General features: G+C 50.2%; 6 protein-coding genes across 6 annotated transcripts; 4 read left to right on the top strand and 2 right to left on the bottom strand.

Annotated features, from left to right (window-relative positions):
- Positions 1 to 1,802: 1,802 nt before the first annotated feature.
- BO88DRAFT_406134 (uncharacterized protein) lies at positions 1,803 to 2,542 on the top strand. Its single transcript, XM_025707079.1, has one exon. It carries the CDS (start codon positions 2,102 to 2,104, stop codon positions 2,270 to 2,272), a length of 171 nt encoding a protein of 56 aa, XP_025561029.1. The 5' UTR covers positions 1,803 to 2,101; the 3' UTR covers positions 2,273 to 2,542.
- BO88DRAFT_78408 (uncharacterized protein) lies at positions 2,291 to 2,736 on the bottom strand. The gene has a single exon (XM_025713129.1). The coding sequence runs from the start codon at positions 2,651 to 2,653 to the stop codon at positions 2,405 to 2,407; it is 249 nt and encodes an 82-aa protein (XP_025561028.1). The 5' UTR covers positions 2,654 to 2,736; the 3' UTR covers positions 2,291 to 2,404.
- A 1,657-nt stretch (positions 2,737 to 4,393) lies between these two features.
- On the top strand, positions 4,394 to 5,609 carry BO88DRAFT_455257 (uncharacterized protein; the record flags this gene model as incomplete). Its single annotated transcript, XM_025710858.1, has 4 exons — positions 4,394 to 4,411; positions 4,470 to 4,622; positions 5,152 to 5,359; positions 5,464 to 5,609. The coding sequence occupies 4 exons, from the start codon at positions 4,394 to 4,396 to the stop codon at positions 5,607 to 5,609; spliced, it is 525 nt and encodes a 174-aa protein (XP_025561027.1).
- Positions 5,610 to 5,732: 123 nt separating this feature from the next.
- On the top strand, positions 5,733 to 6,854 carry hapB (transcription activator HAP2; the record flags this gene model as incomplete). Its single annotated transcript, XM_025704120.1, has 1 exon — positions 5,733 to 6,854. One exon carries the CDS (start codon positions 5,733 to 5,735, stop codon positions 6,852 to 6,854), a length of 1,122 nt encoding a protein of 373 aa, XP_025561026.1.
- Positions 6,855 to 9,242: 2,388 nt separating this feature from the next.
- Positions 9,243 to 12,656, top strand: BO88DRAFT_78294 (putative arsenite resistance protein Ars2). The gene is made up of 3 exons (XM_025713128.1): positions 9,243 to 9,698; positions 9,782 to 11,796; positions 11,855 to 12,656. Exons 1-3 carry the CDS (start codon positions 9,596 to 9,598, stop codon positions 12,485 to 12,487), a joined length of 2,751 nt encoding a protein of 916 aa, XP_025561025.1. The 5' UTR covers positions 9,243 to 9,595; the 3' UTR covers positions 12,488 to 12,656.
- Positions 12,657 to 13,159: 503 nt separating this feature from the next.
- Positions 13,160 to 14,569, bottom strand: BO88DRAFT_406131 (uncharacterized protein). The gene has a single exon (XM_025707078.1). It carries the CDS (start codon positions 14,389 to 14,391, stop codon positions 13,297 to 13,299), a length of 1,095 nt encoding a protein of 364 aa, XP_025561024.1. The 5' UTR covers positions 14,392 to 14,569; the 3' UTR covers positions 13,160 to 13,296.
- Between the last annotated feature and the right edge of the window lie 3,620 nt (positions 14,570 to 18,189).

Below are 18,189 nucleotides of genomic sequence, written 5' to 3'. Positions count from 1 at the left end.
GGTGTGGCGGGGAAAGGCTAGTTGACTTTGACGTCAGATGGCTCGAGCTTCCCCCATGACAGTCAGTGCTGAGAGAGTTCGACCGACCCAAATTACAGACGTTCCATATACATGCCGTAATCGCGTTTCCGTTCACGTATGTTTGTACGGTCCGCATACGCGATGGCTGTATTTAGATACGCCGGTACTTGCCGCCTTCCGCGCAGTCCATTCAGGTGAGAGAGCAAGAGAAGCAAAACAAGACAATTGGAGGTTATAGGTTGTTGCTGCTATATAACCTGCCATTCTGAGGAACCTGCTCCTCTGGCTTTAAAAGAATTCCATAAGGTCTACTGCCATAGTTTAGTTGATGCAACTTCATTAAAGTGCACCGATAAATTGTGAGACTGACGAGTCTCCATCCGAAGACCCAAGCGGTCAAGCTTCAACACGTGGAGTGGAACAGATCGACGCCCAATCTGCTTTGCCATCGTGCCGGTCAGTCTTCAAGAAGGGAACCCATTCTGATAGTAAACTACTCTATAGATCCTCCTTTCGCTTAGATCTGTACGTACTTCCTGACAGCCATTATGACTCCGGGATGGATAAGAAGTCCGTATCTCGGAGGAAGAAAGAAAGACTTTCGTCATGGCTACGACACGTGCAAGGCCCTTGGTCTTAGTAGCGTCTATAAGGCTTTTCCTGTGCAACATGCAACTTATGACTTTAATAATACCATGGTAATTTAATTCGATCTAATCTACTGTGACGGTCAAATCTCATTCGCCTGCCTTTCTCTCGTCAAGTAAAACAGACTCAATGGCTTGGTCCCTCAAATTCACATTAAATATAATGGGGCATGGATACCAATTCACTACAAACCGAAAAAAGAAAACAGGCGGCCCAGTCCGCAGTATTCAATCTGCGGTAGGCTACTCGTACATCTGGGTAATATACCATTTTCACTGTGTAAATCTAATAACGCTAATACTTGATGAGAGGTCTCCGTAAGTCACTTGACCTCAGCCGGCAACAACTGAATATACTGACTACAGTAGCACTTGACCTCAGAAACACTACGAAAAGTTGTAATAGTGTCGCTTCAACAACTTACAACTTTTGAGTTAGTTTAAACATTTGTAGTAGACAGCAGAGAGTCAATGATAATCAGTAGCCAGAGATGTGCTCAACTCAATGGTGATAAGTAGTGATGGATGTCAGATACGATTATAAATATATATATATCGAGTCATCCCACTACATCAGTAATTGATGCTTTAATTAGTCCTGCTAAAAGTATATATAGTCCACACTGGTCGCAATTTCGGGAAATGAATTATAGGTGGCTAATCTTCTTCTGCAATTTTAGCAGACTTTAGACTACTCCATCTGCAAGTTATGCGAAGAAGCATCAACAATTACTGTGCTGAGCCTAAGACATCAATGTCGCTCATTTCGTACCGGCTGATATTTGCCCGCTATCTACCTGCCACAAGGGAAATGGAGATTCCCAGGGAGTCTTACCTAGATTGGTCATATAACCGAGGCTGGCCGTGGCTTCGATTGACTCCGCTGACGTTTGGGGGTATTCAACGCGTACGTAAGAAAAGCAAGAATCGAGCCGCGCTTCCTGCGTAGAAACAACAATGTGATCCCATGGCAAGAAACTGCATTGTGCATTAGTAAAGTGTCTGTCAGTGTGATAGCACGGCGCTTGTCTTCCTTCCTTTTCTTTTCTTTTTCTTTTAATTTCAAATTCCATCTTAAACTTTTTTTATTATTTATTTTATTATATTTTATATTATTATTTCTTCCAATCCTACCTGTCCACTTCATTCAGCCCGTTCCCTGTTTTTCCTTTTTTTATGCTTCACGTCTCAAGGTGGCATCTGCGTTTGTTGCGCATTGAGCCGTTTCACCTTATTCTTTCGTTTTCTACTCCGTAAGGCCGAGCACAAAAATCTGCGTCAGAAGAACAGCCTGTCTTACTGCTTTCCCGTCCAGGGTGGGGCGGGGGAACAACAACGCAAGTAGGGAAAAAAAGTAAGAATAGAAGAAATGATGAAAGACAGCGATTGCAAATCGAAGCCAGTCACATAATCCCTCTGGTTAATGTAAAAGCATGATTCGCAAAACAAAACCAAAGAAAGCCCAGCTGGACCAATGGGGGGTGGCTGGTCGAGCTGACCTTGGGTCATACAGGTTTTATTCCCGAGGGCGATTCGCCAGATTTGGGTTGCACATGATGAACATCACGAATTCGGGATGGCCGGATGCTTTGCATAGTATGTAAGTTGTTATAATGGGTGGTTATCTTAGATAAGAAATGATAATATTTTTTATTATATTTCTTTTTGATTTTCGGGGTTTAGATGTAATCTTGTGGACATGGGTGAGAATTGAGGGTGAGGTGTGATACTCTTACTCATCCCATTGTCAATTTCCTCCAAACGGGTTGGGAAATTGGAGAAAGAGAGAGAGAAAGAAAGAGGGAAGGGGGAGGGGATTGGGGGGGGAAAGGAATGGTGGAGGTTGGTTTTGTGATAGAGAGTGAAGAACCGAGATTGAGCAAGCTGGGCCCGGCGGCACGGAGAGACAGAGAGAGAGAAGAACTAGTAAGTAAGAGAGTTGTGTGGTGTGTCCTCGACCCCAAAGTTTTCCGGCCATCCACCATCCCATCCCATCATCATCTCATCTTGAAAAAAAAGGCTGGTACTCAAAAAAAAAAAAGGTGTGGAAAGATACCATACAAGACGGATGATACAATGACCATACAAGACGGGAGTGCAATACACACCATACCCAAACGGGCAAGGAACGCAGACGCTAAGTGGAGCGAACCCTGGGGTCGATACCGGACAGTATGGTCGTGGCCTTTGTTGGTCTGAATCCTCGCCGCCTTGTCCGCTAACGAGCTGCCGAGCCACTCAGCTACCCTCTGAGCGCGTCCGGTACAAATGCCCCATCGCTCGCCCCTTCTTCTCGCTGCGGCTTTCTCTCTCTGCTCCCTCTCGTTGGTCATCCAACCTCTCCAGTCCTTGCGTGCCCTCCAGTCAACAACGTCGGACTGTCCTGGCTGCGCAGAGCCCATTGGTTTCCTCCCAATTTGTTTTTTTCCTACTCGCTGCTTGCTTGGGCTGGCTTCAGATTAACCCGTCTGCTCTTGTCCAACCCAATCACTGCCCGCCTTTCCCTTCCTTCCCACCCCATCCGCTTCACTCTCGTGATTGATCATTTTCCATCCTCCCTTTCTGTCATTACCACGGTTGTGGTCGAATCATCATCTAAGGTACGTTTTTAGCCATATTATACTATCTACTACCTACTGCTGCTGCTGCTGCCCCTTGCTCAACTTTGTTATTTTTTCCTATTTTGTGATTGCATACTTTAATTTGACGCGCGCCCAATCATTTGTATTCTTTGTTGTACCGAGGCCGGATCTTCACAATTCATTGGAGGTTCTCACTCACTCACTCTCTTCTTTCCCACCCCCGCTCCATGTTGTTGTCTGTTCTTCCATTGTTTGTCTGGTGGTGCATCTGCTTTCTGCTGTCCAAACATCGTGTAGCTATGACCATAAGCTACAGCCCTCTCCACTGATTCTAGTCTATTTTTGGTCTTTCTTATTATTCTTTTTGAGTTCTTTGCTTTGTTCTCCGAACCACTCCACTTTTTGATTTTATCTTTTGATTTTCCTTTATTCTACTCGCTCTAGTCTTGTGTTTTATTTACATGCATACATCATTTCTGTTTTTCCATACACCCATATACCCCTCCGTCATCTGTTTTTCTTTTTTTTATCATTTCCCATTTTGTTTTGCCGCTTCGGTCGCGGATCAACCCGGGCCGGACTGACATCAGCGGCAGCCTACCGTGCGGTGAAAGAAACGGACCTTCCCTTTTGCCTGTCCGCCTTTCTCTCGTTGGCAGAGCTTCGTCGCGTTGCCATCGCCCCGCGAATCATCACAGGTTCCTTCCCTCGTGACTGAAAGCCCTCGTCAAATCATTACAACGAGTCGCTTTCCTGTGTTGCTCTGCATTGGAGGCTTTTCTGCCACCTGCGGAGAATAACCCTTGATAAAGGTAATTAACCTTTTCAAACCACGAGGCAAGCCCGCCTGTTGTTGTTCTTGGCTCCCTCTCTGGCCGCGGCCCGCAAACCGCGACAGCGCTGTGATTCCCTACTGCCCACCCTCCTACTCCTTCCCCCCCCTCAAAGTTATGGCTGGCGTTACCCACCTTCAAAAGCAAATCAAACCATTAGATTTAGTGTCGCATGTACTCTAAGTACTGCACGCAAGACCCTCTGCGACTCCTCCTATCATCCCCGGTCCCTGTGAGCTTCTGCTATGGCTTATGCATTGTTATGTTTTCTTGTCGCGTTTCAGTTGCAACCCCGACTCCCCGCCCCATGATGGCCCAATCACCACGCGTCAATCCTTGCCTTTGCCCTTCTCTGACAGCTATCTAACACCATGACCTGTCAATAGGCGCGCATCCGATTTTCTACGGTCGGAGACTGCAGAATAGCTCCTCCGTCACGGCTGTTTGATTCCCTGTTTTCAAGTGCCGTTTTTGCGCGCGCGCGCGCAAAACTCCGCCTACCCTTGTTTGGGGTCGCGAGTGCGTCGCTTTTGAACAAGGTATGTTGCCGGCTGCATCATGATTCCACTTGCCAACGCATACATCCTTCAGCCCTGAAAAGACTAAACTGCCACGATGTTTCCCCCCTCCTACCTCACCCCCCCACCACCATCGAATTGACAGTTCCTATCCCCCCCCTCTCTCCTCCAATCGTGACAGCGCACAAATCAGGAGCCGAAAGTTTCGGGATGGTGGGAAAGATAGATGCTAATAGTCTTTTGTAGTCCACTGAGCCGTGCGAGCCCCTCTCAGGCGTACCCTGACGACAGCGTCGAGTGGCATTATAGTTCGGGAGACCGCGGACCAGGATAATTCCAAACTCCCGGGCCCAGGCGAACTAATTCACCAGGTTGCTCTAGCACCGCCTCATACGAACGTGGCCAAGCAGCCTGACGAATTTAGGAACTGAGCAGCATTACCCAGGTAGCCTGCCAGTTGTCGTCTCCTTATACTGCGTAGTCTTTGTGTCTGTGATAGACTTGAGCGCCATTATCAAGAAGATCGCGCTTTGTCTGACAACGCATCAAGTGCGACATCTTGTCGAGGACATCCTGGTTCCCTGCATCGAAGCCCAACCACGTTACACTTGGAGGCGAACGTAAGATTTCCACAAAAAGACGCAGAACCTCCGGAAAAAGCGGGCTGAAGCATTTCGGCAAACAAGCGTTCACCTTTGGGCGAATTTTCTTGACGCCAGAAGTTGATGAGTGGGTGTATTGGCAAAACAAAAACAGAGGTACGCGCCCCCGGTGTAAGCGCCCTTCCTCTGTTCCCATCCAACCCCCACCCGCAATCCAGTGACCGTTTGGCGCTGCGCTCCATGCTGACACTATGAACCAGAGCCTGCAGACTTTCGCAGTTCACTCGTCGAATCAGTAAACAACCGCCATTCCTTTGTGCACGACGGTGATATTGTCAAGTGCAACTGTGTTGTTGACAACCTATCATTCTTCCTTATTTTCGCCACTTCGATCTCAGACGAGTGAAATCCCTTGGGATTGGCCCATCTTTGGCCGTATTATTGGTCCTAGACTCCTGGTTCCTGACAGCCAGTGTACTCCAATCACGACTCTAATTGGAAGCCTGACGGTAAACCCCGTCGCAGCTCCATGATGGAATACCCGCCGCAGTATCAACAGCCTCATGGCCAGCATCCCCACGCCTCTTCCCACATCACTGCCCCGTATCAGACGGCACCTCAAAATGCTGGGTCAACCGTGGGGTCGATGACTTCTCCCACCAACCCTCAAGCGCACATGCAACAAGCTCACGCTACACATCAAGCGTCCCCAATTGTTCCCTCACAATCTCATTATCAGCCTGCTCAAAATGCCCCGGGCTCTGTACATCAGCAAATGAACTTCCCTCAGTCGTATGGAGTCACCACGGCGATGCCACAAACGTATGGTATCTCCCCTACGCAAGCGGCTGCAATGGCCACCGCTGCAGCATCGGGCCAATTCTATCCTTTACATCAAGATTCGATGGCTGGCCAGATGGCTCCTGGTCCCCGCGGATCTCCGCGCATGGCCGGGGTGCAGGTCAAGAGTGACCGCAATCCTCGTTCTCCACCCCAGATTCCCGGCCAGATGCCATCGATGGGATCCCAGGTACAGATGTCCCAGAACGCCCAGATGCAGCAACGTCGCATGAGCCATGTCAGTAGCCCACATGTTCAGAATGCCCAACCACTTATCAACCATGCCGGCCGGCCTTCGGTGCCCCCATCTATGCCGCCACCACCTCAGCCGCCTGTCCAGCAGAGCCAACCTTCGCCGGATATGGTCGCTGGCGCCGCTGAGGAATCACCGCTATACGTGAACGCGAAGCAGTTTCATCGCATCCTGAAACGACGAGTGGCGCGCCAAAAATTGGAGGAGCAATTGCGGCTCACGTCCAAGGGCCGTAAGCCATATCTGCACGAATCGCGTCACAACCATGCCATGCGCCGCCCTCGTGGTCCCGGCGGGCGATTCTTGACGGCTGACGAAGTGGCTGCTATGGAAAAGAAGCAAGCATCCGGATCTACAACCTCTGGGCTTGAAGCCGCTGATGATAATGCGGTGAAACCTCCCGGCGATAACCCGCCTTCTGCCCAGAAACGAAAATCAAGTGATGTCAACGATGACACCATCAACTCGTCTAAAAAGACGAAAACCAGTGCGAAACCGAGCACTAGTGCGGACGAAAGCGAGAATGAATCTGCTGAGCTGTCCGACGAGGATGGTTGAGCGGTACCTGACTGCAGGACCGTCTTGCGAAAATCCTGCTTACCCACAATAGCCCTTTATGATGGATGGATGTCTGGAATTTCTTTTACCCCCGTCTTGACTTTACTCCCCGCAGCGAGCGACGCGCAACTGCCCCATCTTCTCTCGTACTTATTGACGTTATTCCCACCTCCCTCTGGTTTCGTCGGAAACGCCTCGTTTCATCCGTTTGAAACTTTTATGTCTGTTTATATTGTTATGCTGGCACGAAGTATTATTACTATTTTCCTATTTCCTTTCATCTAACGATGTTCAGCCTGTTAGGATTGCATGTATGAGATGATTATGTTTTGTTATTTTCTTTTTCATTTCTCGGGATGGTGCACGATTCTCAAACTCATGAATTGTTACGTTCGTCCCACTGTCGATGCTGCATGACCCGGTCTCTAATACCCGAAGGTCGTGGTTTTCACAGCTGGCGGCAGCCTTCTTATATGTTTTGTCGTCAGGCCCCCTGTCGACAAGCAACTCAATGTCATTGGCAACTTTGGTGTACTGTGTTCCTTCTTCCCCTGTGCCTGAGACCGCCGCTTTGATCCGGATCCGTTCTTTTGCGTCGTGCTTCGGGCCTTGGTTGGTATTAGATTGAAGCCCATCGCTGGTAAAATTAAACCCCGAGGTTGGGTGGCGCGGCGACAGAGTCTATATCCCTTGGCGGTGGATGGTGCACGCATGTCTTGGTTCCGTGCCGCGGATTTGCCCAGCAAAGTCGAGACACTGGGCACTGTCCGACAGTCGCCTTTCTGGGAATTTGTTTGGATATGGAACGTTCCCGACTGGAGAATTCGACGACGGTCTTCATTCCGTGCATTTCATGGAACGGCCCGATTGACTGTTTGTGCCATTGGGGTAGTGCATGAATGTGACTTGGGATCTTTCCGTCTTCGGTGCGGCTGCGAGGCCCCCTGCGATGCCACTCTTCCTGAATGTGCATCGACGAGTGTGGTCTGACATGCGAGGCTGTGGTGGTCTTGGGCTGCCACAGCCGATGCTTGTTTCCCTCCTGCCCTTCTCTGTTGCCCCCTTTGATGCCTCGTTTGATATATTACCCTGATCTTCAACGGATGATTCCCCTACTAGTCGTGTACAAATATCAAGACATACTTGGCGAACTCGTTACTAGTCGTGCTTGCCTTGTTTTCGTGGCCTGACCTGAGAGCAGGTCCCTACAGTGTGAGTGCTTTGAGTAGAATAGAGTTAGCAGGCCGCGAGTCTTCACTTTGCCTCGGATGAAGTAAGAGGGGAGTGAAATTGGTATAGTGAATTCCGAGTTAGATGGTGCTGACATATGTGCGCTGTATTCATCGTAAGGCAGGTTTCGTATTGCTCCTCTTCTCAATCCTGCTCTCCTAGATCCATGCTGGGTTCCATCTTTGAATTTCTCCCAGTTTGGTGGTTTATTTTATAGCTGCGACTGAGCTGAGAGCTTCCCTCGTCTCTGTTTGCCACCCGTTGTTGGCGTGGTTTCATCAGCATCAGATTGCGAAAGAATCTGATTACCCTGAAACTTTAGGAAAACGAGATGCCAGGTGAGTGAGAAGAATTACTTTCAATTGCCTGCTATAAGCCTGTTTAGGGGGGATGAGAGAGGAGGCATACACACCGTTTGATTAGTTGTATCTCCATGTTATTGATTTGATGAAGCGGCGACCAGAAGGCAACCCGGGGGCGCTATGCCCGGTTGGGACTAGGCGGGACTCCCTTCTCCGGCGCTCCAGCCTCACTTCCCAATCCTGTCTCTCTCCTTCGCTGCTTTCCCTTCCCTCTCTCGCCTTCTCTCCTCCTTCCCTTTCTTCTTCTCCTCTCTCTCTCCTCTCCCTCTAATTCCCCCCCACACAAAACCATCCTTTTATATATCATCCCGCCTTGCCCGGTGATTAGTCCCGGTCTGTTGCGATTTTCGTCTATATCGTCTGATCTGCTCAAGCTCGGATTGGACTTAGTACTCCGTCCATCATCTTCGCATCTCGTTGGATCTCCAATTCTCTCCTCTTAAGGCTTCTCTTGTAGGTCGCCTGCCTTGCCATTCAATCCTCTCTCTCATTCTCTCTTCTCTCTCTATTGTGTTCAGTCAATTCCATTGCAGCGCCTTTGTCTCTCATCGTCCCCTTGCCCCTGCTCAATTATCTCAATCCAAACCTGTCCCTGTCATCCATCCAATTCACTTGGATCCGCGCCTCACTTGTGCTTCATCCCGTCTCTTTCTCTTTACTCAAAACCTCATCTTGGACTCCCTCCTTTTATCGTCGCGCCATTATTGGCTCGCACCACACTCCGTGCTGATTGACCAACTACTCTCTACTGTCTACCTTGTGCCCTCTCTTCTCTCTCGTCTTCTCTTGGCTCTCGCGAGCGCACTTGCGTTTCATCTTCTCAGTTTCCGGGTTCGCCCTTGTCATCGTTATCCAGAATCATGCCTTGTCTATCTCTTCCATGGCCGGCCTCCGGCAACCAGCTTCATTTGCATCTTCTTCTTGCCCAACTCGCCCCCTAACCCTGCTTCGTCAACGTCCAACCTACCCGGCACTTTTGCACACGTGAAGGACTTGCTCTAATGTTGATCATTTCGGATCTTAGCTTACGCCTTCTGTCTTTACCGTCCTGGGCGCGACCCTCGGCCATTGTCTGGTAGCCGGCTCCGATCCTCTCCGTTACGACCTACAAGAGCTCCGGTCTACGCGATTCTTCATAACCTCGTCTCCATGGACTCATACGAGAGTTACGGGTCCCCCGGCAGAAGCCGGGAAGCTGGCGATCCCTATGCTTCTAGGGTCCCAGTGGACTCATACCGTCGCAGGTCACCTGGTAAGTTTCTAGTCCCTAGACTACCATCCGGATGCTTTCGCACTGGTCATGGCCCTTCAATCTAACCACTGGTACGCACGCAGTATCTCAAGATCGACGCCGAGCACGCGGTCGTTCTCGCTCACCCGTTATGATTGACCGCTACGAACCTTCGGATCGCCGTGCATCGCGAGACGACTATTATGCTGCCTCTCGGGAGCATGCCGGGCGTGACCGTGAAGACCGTCGCCGTGCGCCTTCGCCGACCGTTGCCAATATCGACCGCTATGTCCCAGGACAAGATTCTGTTAAGCGCCCTATTCCCACCAATCCGCTTCCGAACCCTTTAACCCTGGAGTTTCAAGTGGGGTTCAACTGGTTTGCCGAATGGTGGCGCGCGGAGCAGTCGATCAAAGAAGAAAAGGAACGCGCCAAGCACGGTGGTCGGCGTCCCTCTGATCGCGTCAAAGGGGAGCGGGAGGCTCGTGAAGATCGGGAAAGAGAGAGAGCACAAATCCAGGCCGCTTATGATTCATACAAGGTGAATCTTCAAGCGAAGATGGCCCGTGCTTTTGTGCAGCATCATCGGAACGAGGAGTGGTTCAGAGAGCGCTATGTTCCTGAGGTCAGGGATCCTCTTCGTCGTCAGCTGATGGATTTCCGCATGGGTGCCTATCAACAATGGGAGAGAGACCTTGAGAGTGGTCTCTTTGATGAGTTCACGCTTGAAGGTATTTACAAGAGTGAAAGTGACGGTGCAGGGGGTGTGATTGAGAAGGAAGAGGGTGAAACCACCGCAGTTGGTGAAACACTGGGTGTTCTGGATTTGCTCCCAGCAAGAGGCGGTGACTTGCGTGACGAAGCTCTGTCTCAGTCTGCTCTCTTGATCAAGACTCTAGCGCCCAATGTGAGTCGCGAGAAGATTGAAGAGTTCTGTAAGGAGCATCTGGGTGAGGAAGATGGTGGATTCAAGTGGCTTAGTCTCAGCGACCCCAATCCGTCGAAGAAGTACCATCGGATGGGTTGGATCATGCTCCATCCTGCGCCTGACGTCGAGGTCGTCGAGAGGGGGGATGGAAGGGAGGAAGAGGGCGAGGAAATGGAACATGATCACGCAGCCAATGGATCGGGGACACAGACTGCTGCCGAGAAGGCGCTTGAAGCAATCAACGACAAAACGATCCATGATCCTGTTCATGGTGACTTTGTCTGCCACGTGGGTGTTCATGTCCCACCTTCGCAACCCCGTAAGAAGGCCTTGTGGGATCTCTTTTCGTCGCCAGAGCGGATTTCACGAGACCTGGAGCTGGCAAGGAGACTGGTGTCGAAGCTCGATGATGAGATGGGAGCAAGTGCTGACGGGTTCTCCAAAATCGAAGAGCGAGTCGAGGAATTGCGTGGCAAAGGCTGGCTTCAGCCGCCTGTCACGGGGCCTGTCAGTGTCAAAAAGAGGAAGCCCGACTACGATGCCGATGATATTGATGAAGGTGAGGCAGAAGAGGGCGAAGAACAGGAAGGATGGGAAGATGACGAACTCGATGATGAGGAGCTCTTGGCCAAGAAGAAGAAGTTGGATCTGATGGTTGAATACCTTCGCAGGGTCTACAATTTCTGTTTCTTCTGTGTCTTTGAGAGTGACTCTGTGCATGAGCTTGCTCGAAAATGCCCTGGTGGACATCTGCGTCGGCCCCGGGCCGGTCTCACTACACAGTCGAAGGCTGTGGCCCGGGCTAGCGCTCTTGGACAGCCGTTCCCTGTCAAAAAGAAGGAACCCAGTGAAGAGGGCGAGGAGCAGCCGCCTGTGCCGGAGGAGAAGCGGCCACAGCGTTTCAGTTCTAAGACCGAACAACAGCTTCAGCGTGCATTCAACTGGGTCAAGACCTTCGAGGACAAACTCTTGCAGATCCTTGAGCCAGAGAATGTCGATATCGGGAAGCTGGGTGGCAAACCCGTTGAAGACGCCTTGGAGGAGGAGCTCGCAAAATATATGAAGCAGGAGGATGAGTCCAAGTACCGCTGCAAAGTCCCTGAATGCACCAAGCTGTTCAAGGCGGAGCATTTCTGGCGTAAGCATGTCGAAAAGCGTCATACCGAATGGTTTGAGAACATTCGCAGTGATGTAAGTGATACTTCTTTAACGTGTTCCGTGCGGACGAATACTCATAATGATGATACAGCTCGCTCTGGTCAATGCCTACGTTCTCGACCCTGCTCGGATTGCTCCTTCGCGGTCCGACGCTAATAGTAACGGGCATTTCCCTCTCAACTCTGGTCAGGGCCAGACAGGTACACCACGTGGTTTCAGCCTAGCGTCAATGCCGCCTTACCTTGCAGGCAGCGGAAATGTCCCCCCAAGCTTCCAGAATGTGCCAGGGTCGGGAGTACCCGGATTCATGGGCGTCAATAACCCCTCGTGGAGTGGTAATGGATTGGTGTCTGCAGACGGCCCAGGTTTGCATCAACCAGGCGTCATGCGCCGTGGCGGCGGGCGTTATAATAACCGATCAGGTCCTTATGACAGACGTGGCAATCGGCATGGCGCTCCAGGCACTGGAAGCGGCCGCCTGAGCCCCGTTCGTGGCATGTCCAGCATGTATGGATCTGGTGGTCGCCTGCCGGCCAGTTCTGGACCGCCATACATTCCCCCTGGACACCCTGCCGCCGCCTTGGTGGGAGCCAGCGGCTTCGTTGACGCCGGTGCCGGTCAGCAAGGCATGGGTCCGCGCGAAGCTGTACAAGGTCGCAGCCTCAAGAGCTACGAGGATCTCGATGCGGTCGGTGGCTCTGGCAGCGGGGAGCTGAACTATTAGACATCTATAACAGAAATTTCCTCCGTGCAAATGGCGTTCACTGGTCTGTCGTTCCTGCATTTTCACAAAGCCAGTTACATACTTGATGTCTCACCGCATATGCCGTGCATTGATCCGTGTCTGTCATACTTCTTTATCTTTTCGTACATGAGCCGAAATTGTCTCCTATCAATTTTCAACTCTTTCGTTCTTCTCGACACTTCTCGTCTATCCTACTGTGAAACATGAGCTCGGCTGAGATTGTGCCTGTTTTCTTCTTTATACAGAATATGGCGTGTTCTCTTGTGCCCTCATGAGGCCACGAAATGGCTCTGACTGCTACTGAATTATTTTCGGGATGCTGAAACCCAAGGCTGCATGCTGCATGCTATTTTCTCTCGTTCGTTTCCCTCGTTTCATTTTCTGGTCTTGGCGTCCCTCGGATTGTACCATAGTATCTATCTTATTTATCAGCTCGATATTTTCGTACCATAAGCTCAATGACATATGGCCAGTTATACGCATTCTATATCTTTCTCGGTGCAGTGGACTGATATAGCGAGTGGGATATCATTCACATTTGCACAAGTAGTAACTATTGCTCTACTAGTTCTATAGTAGAAGAACTCTCAGTGTAGACCTGTAAGTAGTACTATACAAAATGACTGGTCCAGATACAGCCCTGGCAGTTATAGCAGTATTTATGTATTTTTGAAAGAGTATGTACATATATAGCGCATCGCTGATGCTCCACGAGTATTATCATATATAATATAAACTACGAAAAGCACCCCCAAGAAGATATTAGGGGATAGCATCCACTCATCATCCTACGGCATCTGAATGACGACATCATCTGCACTATCACGCCACTGCAGTCCCATCCTGCGAACGCGACGCTCACTCGCCAGGAATAAGAGCAGGTATATATGAGAGGCTATCTCGCCCCATGCGTAGACCTTCAGGATTACTGGTCTCGTTGTTTCACCACGATCCTCGGGTCCATTCTGAGGCGACAGTGCAGGTTTCTCTGAGCCATCATCCTCCAGAATGCACCAGACACCCCAGCCGGCGCGGCCTTCTTTGGCGATGAAATCCGTTAGGAAGGTCCAGAAGCGCGTGAAGAGTGGCATGTCCCAGGTGGTGCTGGAGTTTGGCTTTGGGTTTAGGGTATCGGTGAGATTGAGGCGGAGGTACCAGTGTCCTCTTTCGAGGTTGTCGAGGGGTCGGGTTTGTTGGAGGGGAGTGTATGTGCGGGAGGGGTTGAGGCGGGTGGAGAGCATTTTTAGAGTCGGGGTGATGTGGGTTGTGAAGGGGTTTGTTGATATGGGAGGTGGGTTGGGCTTGATTTCTAGAGGGAGGTGTAGGGTGATGTCTTTTGGTGTTTTCGGGGCGGCTTCTTTGGTGGTGGTGTCGTTGTTTGGTGGGTTGAGGTTGTTGAGATGCTCGTCTGGGGATGTTGTACCGTTGACTGGTGGAAGGGAATCCAGTCGACTTCGCTTCGTAGGAGGTAGGCCATTCGTATCGGTCGATTTGCGACGGGGCGTTGGATTTGGTTGGGGAAGAGCAATCTCCTGTAAGTCGACTGGCTCCGGGGGGATTCGCTCAGGCTGAGAATCGGGGATGACACTCAAGGGGGTTCCGAGCGAGTCCTTGTCATGATGACTTTGTCGCTGGACTGGTGAGGCTGCTCCAGGGTCTGGAGGCTTGAGTGTGGAAGAGCTGGCATTGGGTTCTTCCTGGGTATAGGAGGGGCCGGCTTCCGTTACAGCGGGAATGGCTTCGCTGTCATCAGATGGCAAGGTTATGAGCTGACGAGAGAAAGGTTGAAAAGCGAGGATTGCTTCGACCTGAGCGCGGTAGCCGGCATCATCGGCCACGGTGCTGGGGGCGGAGATGTGGACGAGCACTTCGGATTGTTGCATGGCATTGGAGGGGAGGTTGATAAAGAGCCTGGACCGACATGGTGGGGCACTCGACTATCGGTACAGACGTTTCAGTTTAGGCGGGACAAAGTGCCCTTTGCCCTGAGAGCAGAGAGGAACTATAGTAGCCTAGACTACTACTAGATGAAGGATGGAGTTGAAAGAGAGAACAATAGACAGTAAAGGCAAGAGGGGAAAAAGTGCGGAGGGGGAAAAGCACATGATAGGCGGAAGCATCGAAGATCACGAGTCATGGCGGCCTGAGGCGCGATGCCGATTGGGTGGACTGGCGGCCTTAGGCTGCCGATCCGCTCGATAGTTTCCGCGCCGTCCAAACAACTTCTCCTCTTCACTGAGCTCAGACGGGTCTCTGCTCAACCTCGTCCTCCCTTGAGATCCTCCCTAATCTCGATCTGACCCGGCTTCTCGGGGAGCTTCGTCGGCGATGATTCGGTCTTTAATTTCAATTGGGCCCGTGGTCTGTTGGTAAGCTAACTACAAGTATCTTGGTTTGTGATCCTGTTCGGTGATCGTCGTCGTGCGCCTAGCCTCGGCTTATCATTGATGGATTGGGACAATAATCGTGGACAATTGAATAGTGGCCAAGCTCAAGGGTGCCAGGACCACATCTTGGGTGATGTGATAATAATGGCGATTAGAGTCTATACCATTGACGAGCTATCTATCTTTACCAAACCAAGGTGTTCGAGGCTTCGAGCCACCATCATCGCTACCCACCTGGCATTTTGACTCTAATTCGAACGTGTTTATCCAATGGCCGGGAGTGTCTTCCAGCCTTCAAAGAAATGACCGTGCACTACCCAATGGGTAGTACGGAGTACCCTTGGTGTTGGCTGGGGAGTGCTCTGTGCACTACGTATGGGCTTGCATTGTGGGAGAACCCCTCGGGGACCAGGAAATCAATGTTCACGAAACCCGCAGCAGACAAAGAGGGACAGAAAAAGCAAAGAGACCCCGGAAAGGGGCGATCCCGGTCAGTTACATCACCTCGATTTGCAGGGCGCGCGCGTGTGTGTGTGCACTATCCCATCTGTAGGTCTTATGCGGGAATAAGGCGGTAGTTATGAGGTACAATGAAGCAACCCCGACAATTTGATCAACGAACGCGCAACCTGGCTTACCTGTCCGGGCAAAGAGCGACGAAACGTCGACCGACTGGCACGATCACGATGGGATCGAGTGGCATCTCCTCCTCTCCCTCCCCCCCTTACAGTGGAATAACCACGGCGGCAGGAGCAGGAAGGTGCATACATCCAATCATCCACTAAGCTCCGGATGTAGGTACCGCACCGAGATAGTGTCCACTTGACCACCTCGCAACCCGGCAGCTCGCGCATGCTTATTCCTAATGACGCAGCCCAGCCGGAGCGTTGGGGACAGTAGATTTTCCTGTGCCTGCCACTAATGAATAATAAACGTATAGCGCTATCCTGGACCAGGCGACTAGTCCGAGGCTTCTGTGTGGGCAGTGGGGCTGATGGGGCCCGTTGAACACGGACTGGTGAACCAGACAGGCCCCCCAAAAAACGATTGTGGGTTTGCAAACGAAGAAAGTTAAGCCCAGAGCAGGATCAATACCCGCTCAAAGAAATCATGCAGTATCTACGGGAATCCTGTGGATGGTCAGAAGGTGGAGGGAGAGCAAAGAAAAAAGAAAAGAAAAGAAGAGACAAAAAAAGCAAAAAGGGACAGGCTCGACGGTAGATCAACCGAGGAGAACCTGTTTTCCCAAACCCATCTGTTCGGGTCGCAGCGAAATTAAGTCAAGAATGTTACACACGGCGCCTGCCTCTATTCTGAGATGTCAATTGAGGGATGGCAAAGGTGGGAAGAAGGGCAGGACTTTTTGGGGGGGAGGTGGAAGTAGTCTACGGAGGCTGACGGACCACTACTACCGGGCGACAGGCGACAGGTAAGAATGGTTTCTGGTACGACAGCCGGGGGGACGATCGATCGAACCGCCGGACCAAAGAGATGCGCCATATATCAGATTCGTGAGCACTTTTTTACTTTTCTTTCCAACTCCTTTTTTCATCACTCCATTTCCTGACTTGCGTCTCTCTGATTTTCTGAGTGCATGAGGCTAGGACTGAGGTAGAATGGAAGAAGAATGTATAAAAGGAGGAAATAATAATAATAATAATAAAAATCAGAATGATCAAAAAAAAGAAAAAATAAAAACACTCATAGTGGCACCCGATGGATCCGGATAGCAGAGAGACGAACCATTGCCGCGGATTTAGTGACGATGAGGAGGAGGAGGAGGAGGAGGATGATGAGTACGGAAGTAGTAGCACGATTGATTATTGACGATGCAGCGAGGATCCCAATTCACAACTACTCGGAGGGGGGGGGGGCAAAGAGGCCAGCAGAGACAGGCAGACGTGAGGGGCGACGACGATTCAGAGGAGGATAAAAAAGAAAAAACCAATAGCCAATAACCGCCGAGTGACTGGATGCCTGGCCGATCACACCCGGTTAGTTAAGTTGTTGCTTCACTCCACACGGGCAGATGCTTTCTTCTCATCCTGAGTTCTTTGACAGGAAGACGAATAATTGAATGATCGGTTATCATCTAGCTTCTCACTCATGTTATATTTTAGTGTAATTGAGGGAGGGAGGGAGAGAGAGGGAGAGAGAGTATAGTAAGGTTAAGCTGGTTGTGTAGCCCATCGAGTACTACATTAACCGTAGTACTACTAATACTAAATACTAAAGCCGAGGCGAGATCGGGACAGCCAGAAAAGAGAGGAAGAAAGAGAGGAGAGAGAAGAGGAGGGAGGGAGAGGGGGAAGAGAACCTGCACTAGTCTGAAACGGGCCGGGGAATGTGTAGACTGTAAGGTACACTCTCTTTGCTGTCTCTCTCTCTCTCTCTCTCTGTCTCTTATGAACTGACCTCTTTTTTTTTTTTATTTTCCCCCTCTGCACTACTTTCTGTCTCCCTCTCTCTTTTTGGATGAGCCTTTTGGGGGCATAATAATAATCATTATCATTATTATTCTATTCTTTCGACCATTCCCCTTTTGATTGTGAAGTTTAATTCCTTTTGATCTCTGTATGCTGTATGCTGTAATTTTTTTTATTTTTCAACAATTCATAATCATGGTCGATATTTGATTTTCTTCTTGGTTATCACATTTATTCATCTATTCATTTTAGTTTTTATTTTTATCTCTTTATTTTTTATTCTGCAAATTCACGATCAGTTCTGTCACGGACCAATCCATTCCCTTCCTTCCTGTACAATTCCAATTAAAATCTGTGCCTGGATCTATTGTGACTACTAGTGGACGCCCCGGGTGCATGGCAGGCACCAACCACTAACTACTAAGTTGATGCTGCTACTACTACTACTAGACTGTAATTAACTAACTAACGCCGTGTGCCTGGCCATTGCGCCGACCGCTGGGTGTCTCTGCTGGGTCCGTGAAGAAAAAGGGAAGGGAGATGCAGGCAACGAGCCAATAATACTCGGGATCGCTAGAAGGCTTGACAGGGTCTCCCCGTCGATATAACGCCGGCTCGCCTACGGATGACCAAACTTAACTTCGGATCCCGAATAAGTCGATACTCTTTACTACTATCGTCGCTCTCCATTCATCCAAACCGAAACTAGTTGACTATCCAGGACAGTAGTGGGTGTCCACTCTCTCTAACTCACTCACTCACTCACTCACTCACTCTTTTCACTCTTTTCACACACACTCTCTCTTTCACTGACTTGCCACAAGAGTATTATTCTGTCTCTTTCTCTTTCTCCTCTTCCTCCTCTTTC

This window comes from Aspergillus vadensis, assembly GCF_003184925.1.
Source record: "Aspergillus vadensis CBS 113365 unplaced genomic scaffold BO88scaffold_17, whole genome shotgun sequence".
Lineage (NCBI taxonomy): Eukaryota > Fungi > Ascomycota > Eurotiomycetes > Eurotiales > Aspergillaceae > Aspergillus > Aspergillus vadensis.
The sequence above is the reverse complement of the archived record's forward strand: the minus strand, read 5'-3'. Positions and strand labels throughout refer to the sequence as shown.

Excerpts from the sequence above, each read along its gene's own strand:
- BO88DRAFT_78408 (XM_025713129.1), bottom strand. The coding sequence starts at position 2,653 with ATGGTGGATGGCCGGAAAACTTTGGGGTCGAGGACACACCACACAACT.
- BO88DRAFT_406134 (XM_025707079.1), top strand. The coding sequence starts at position 2,102 with ATGATTCGCAAAACAAAACCAAAGAAAGCCCAGCTGGACCAATGGGGG.
- BO88DRAFT_78294 (XM_025713128.1), top strand. The coding sequence starts at position 9,596 with ATGGACTCATACGAGAGTTACGGGTCCCCCGGCAGAAGCCGGGAAGCT. Across the intron at positions 9,699-9,781 it reads ATACCGTCGCAGGTCACCTG|TATCTCAAGATCGACGCCGA; the intron begins GTAAGTTTCTAG and ends GTACGCACGCAG. Across the intron at positions 11,797-11,854 it reads TTGAGAACATTCGCAGTGAT|CTCGCTCTGGTCAATGCCTA; the intron begins GTAAGTGATACT and ends ATGATGATACAG.
- BO88DRAFT_406131 (XM_025707078.1), bottom strand. The coding sequence starts at position 14,391 with ATGCAACAATCCGAAGTGCTCGTCCACATCTCCGCCCCCAGCACCGTG.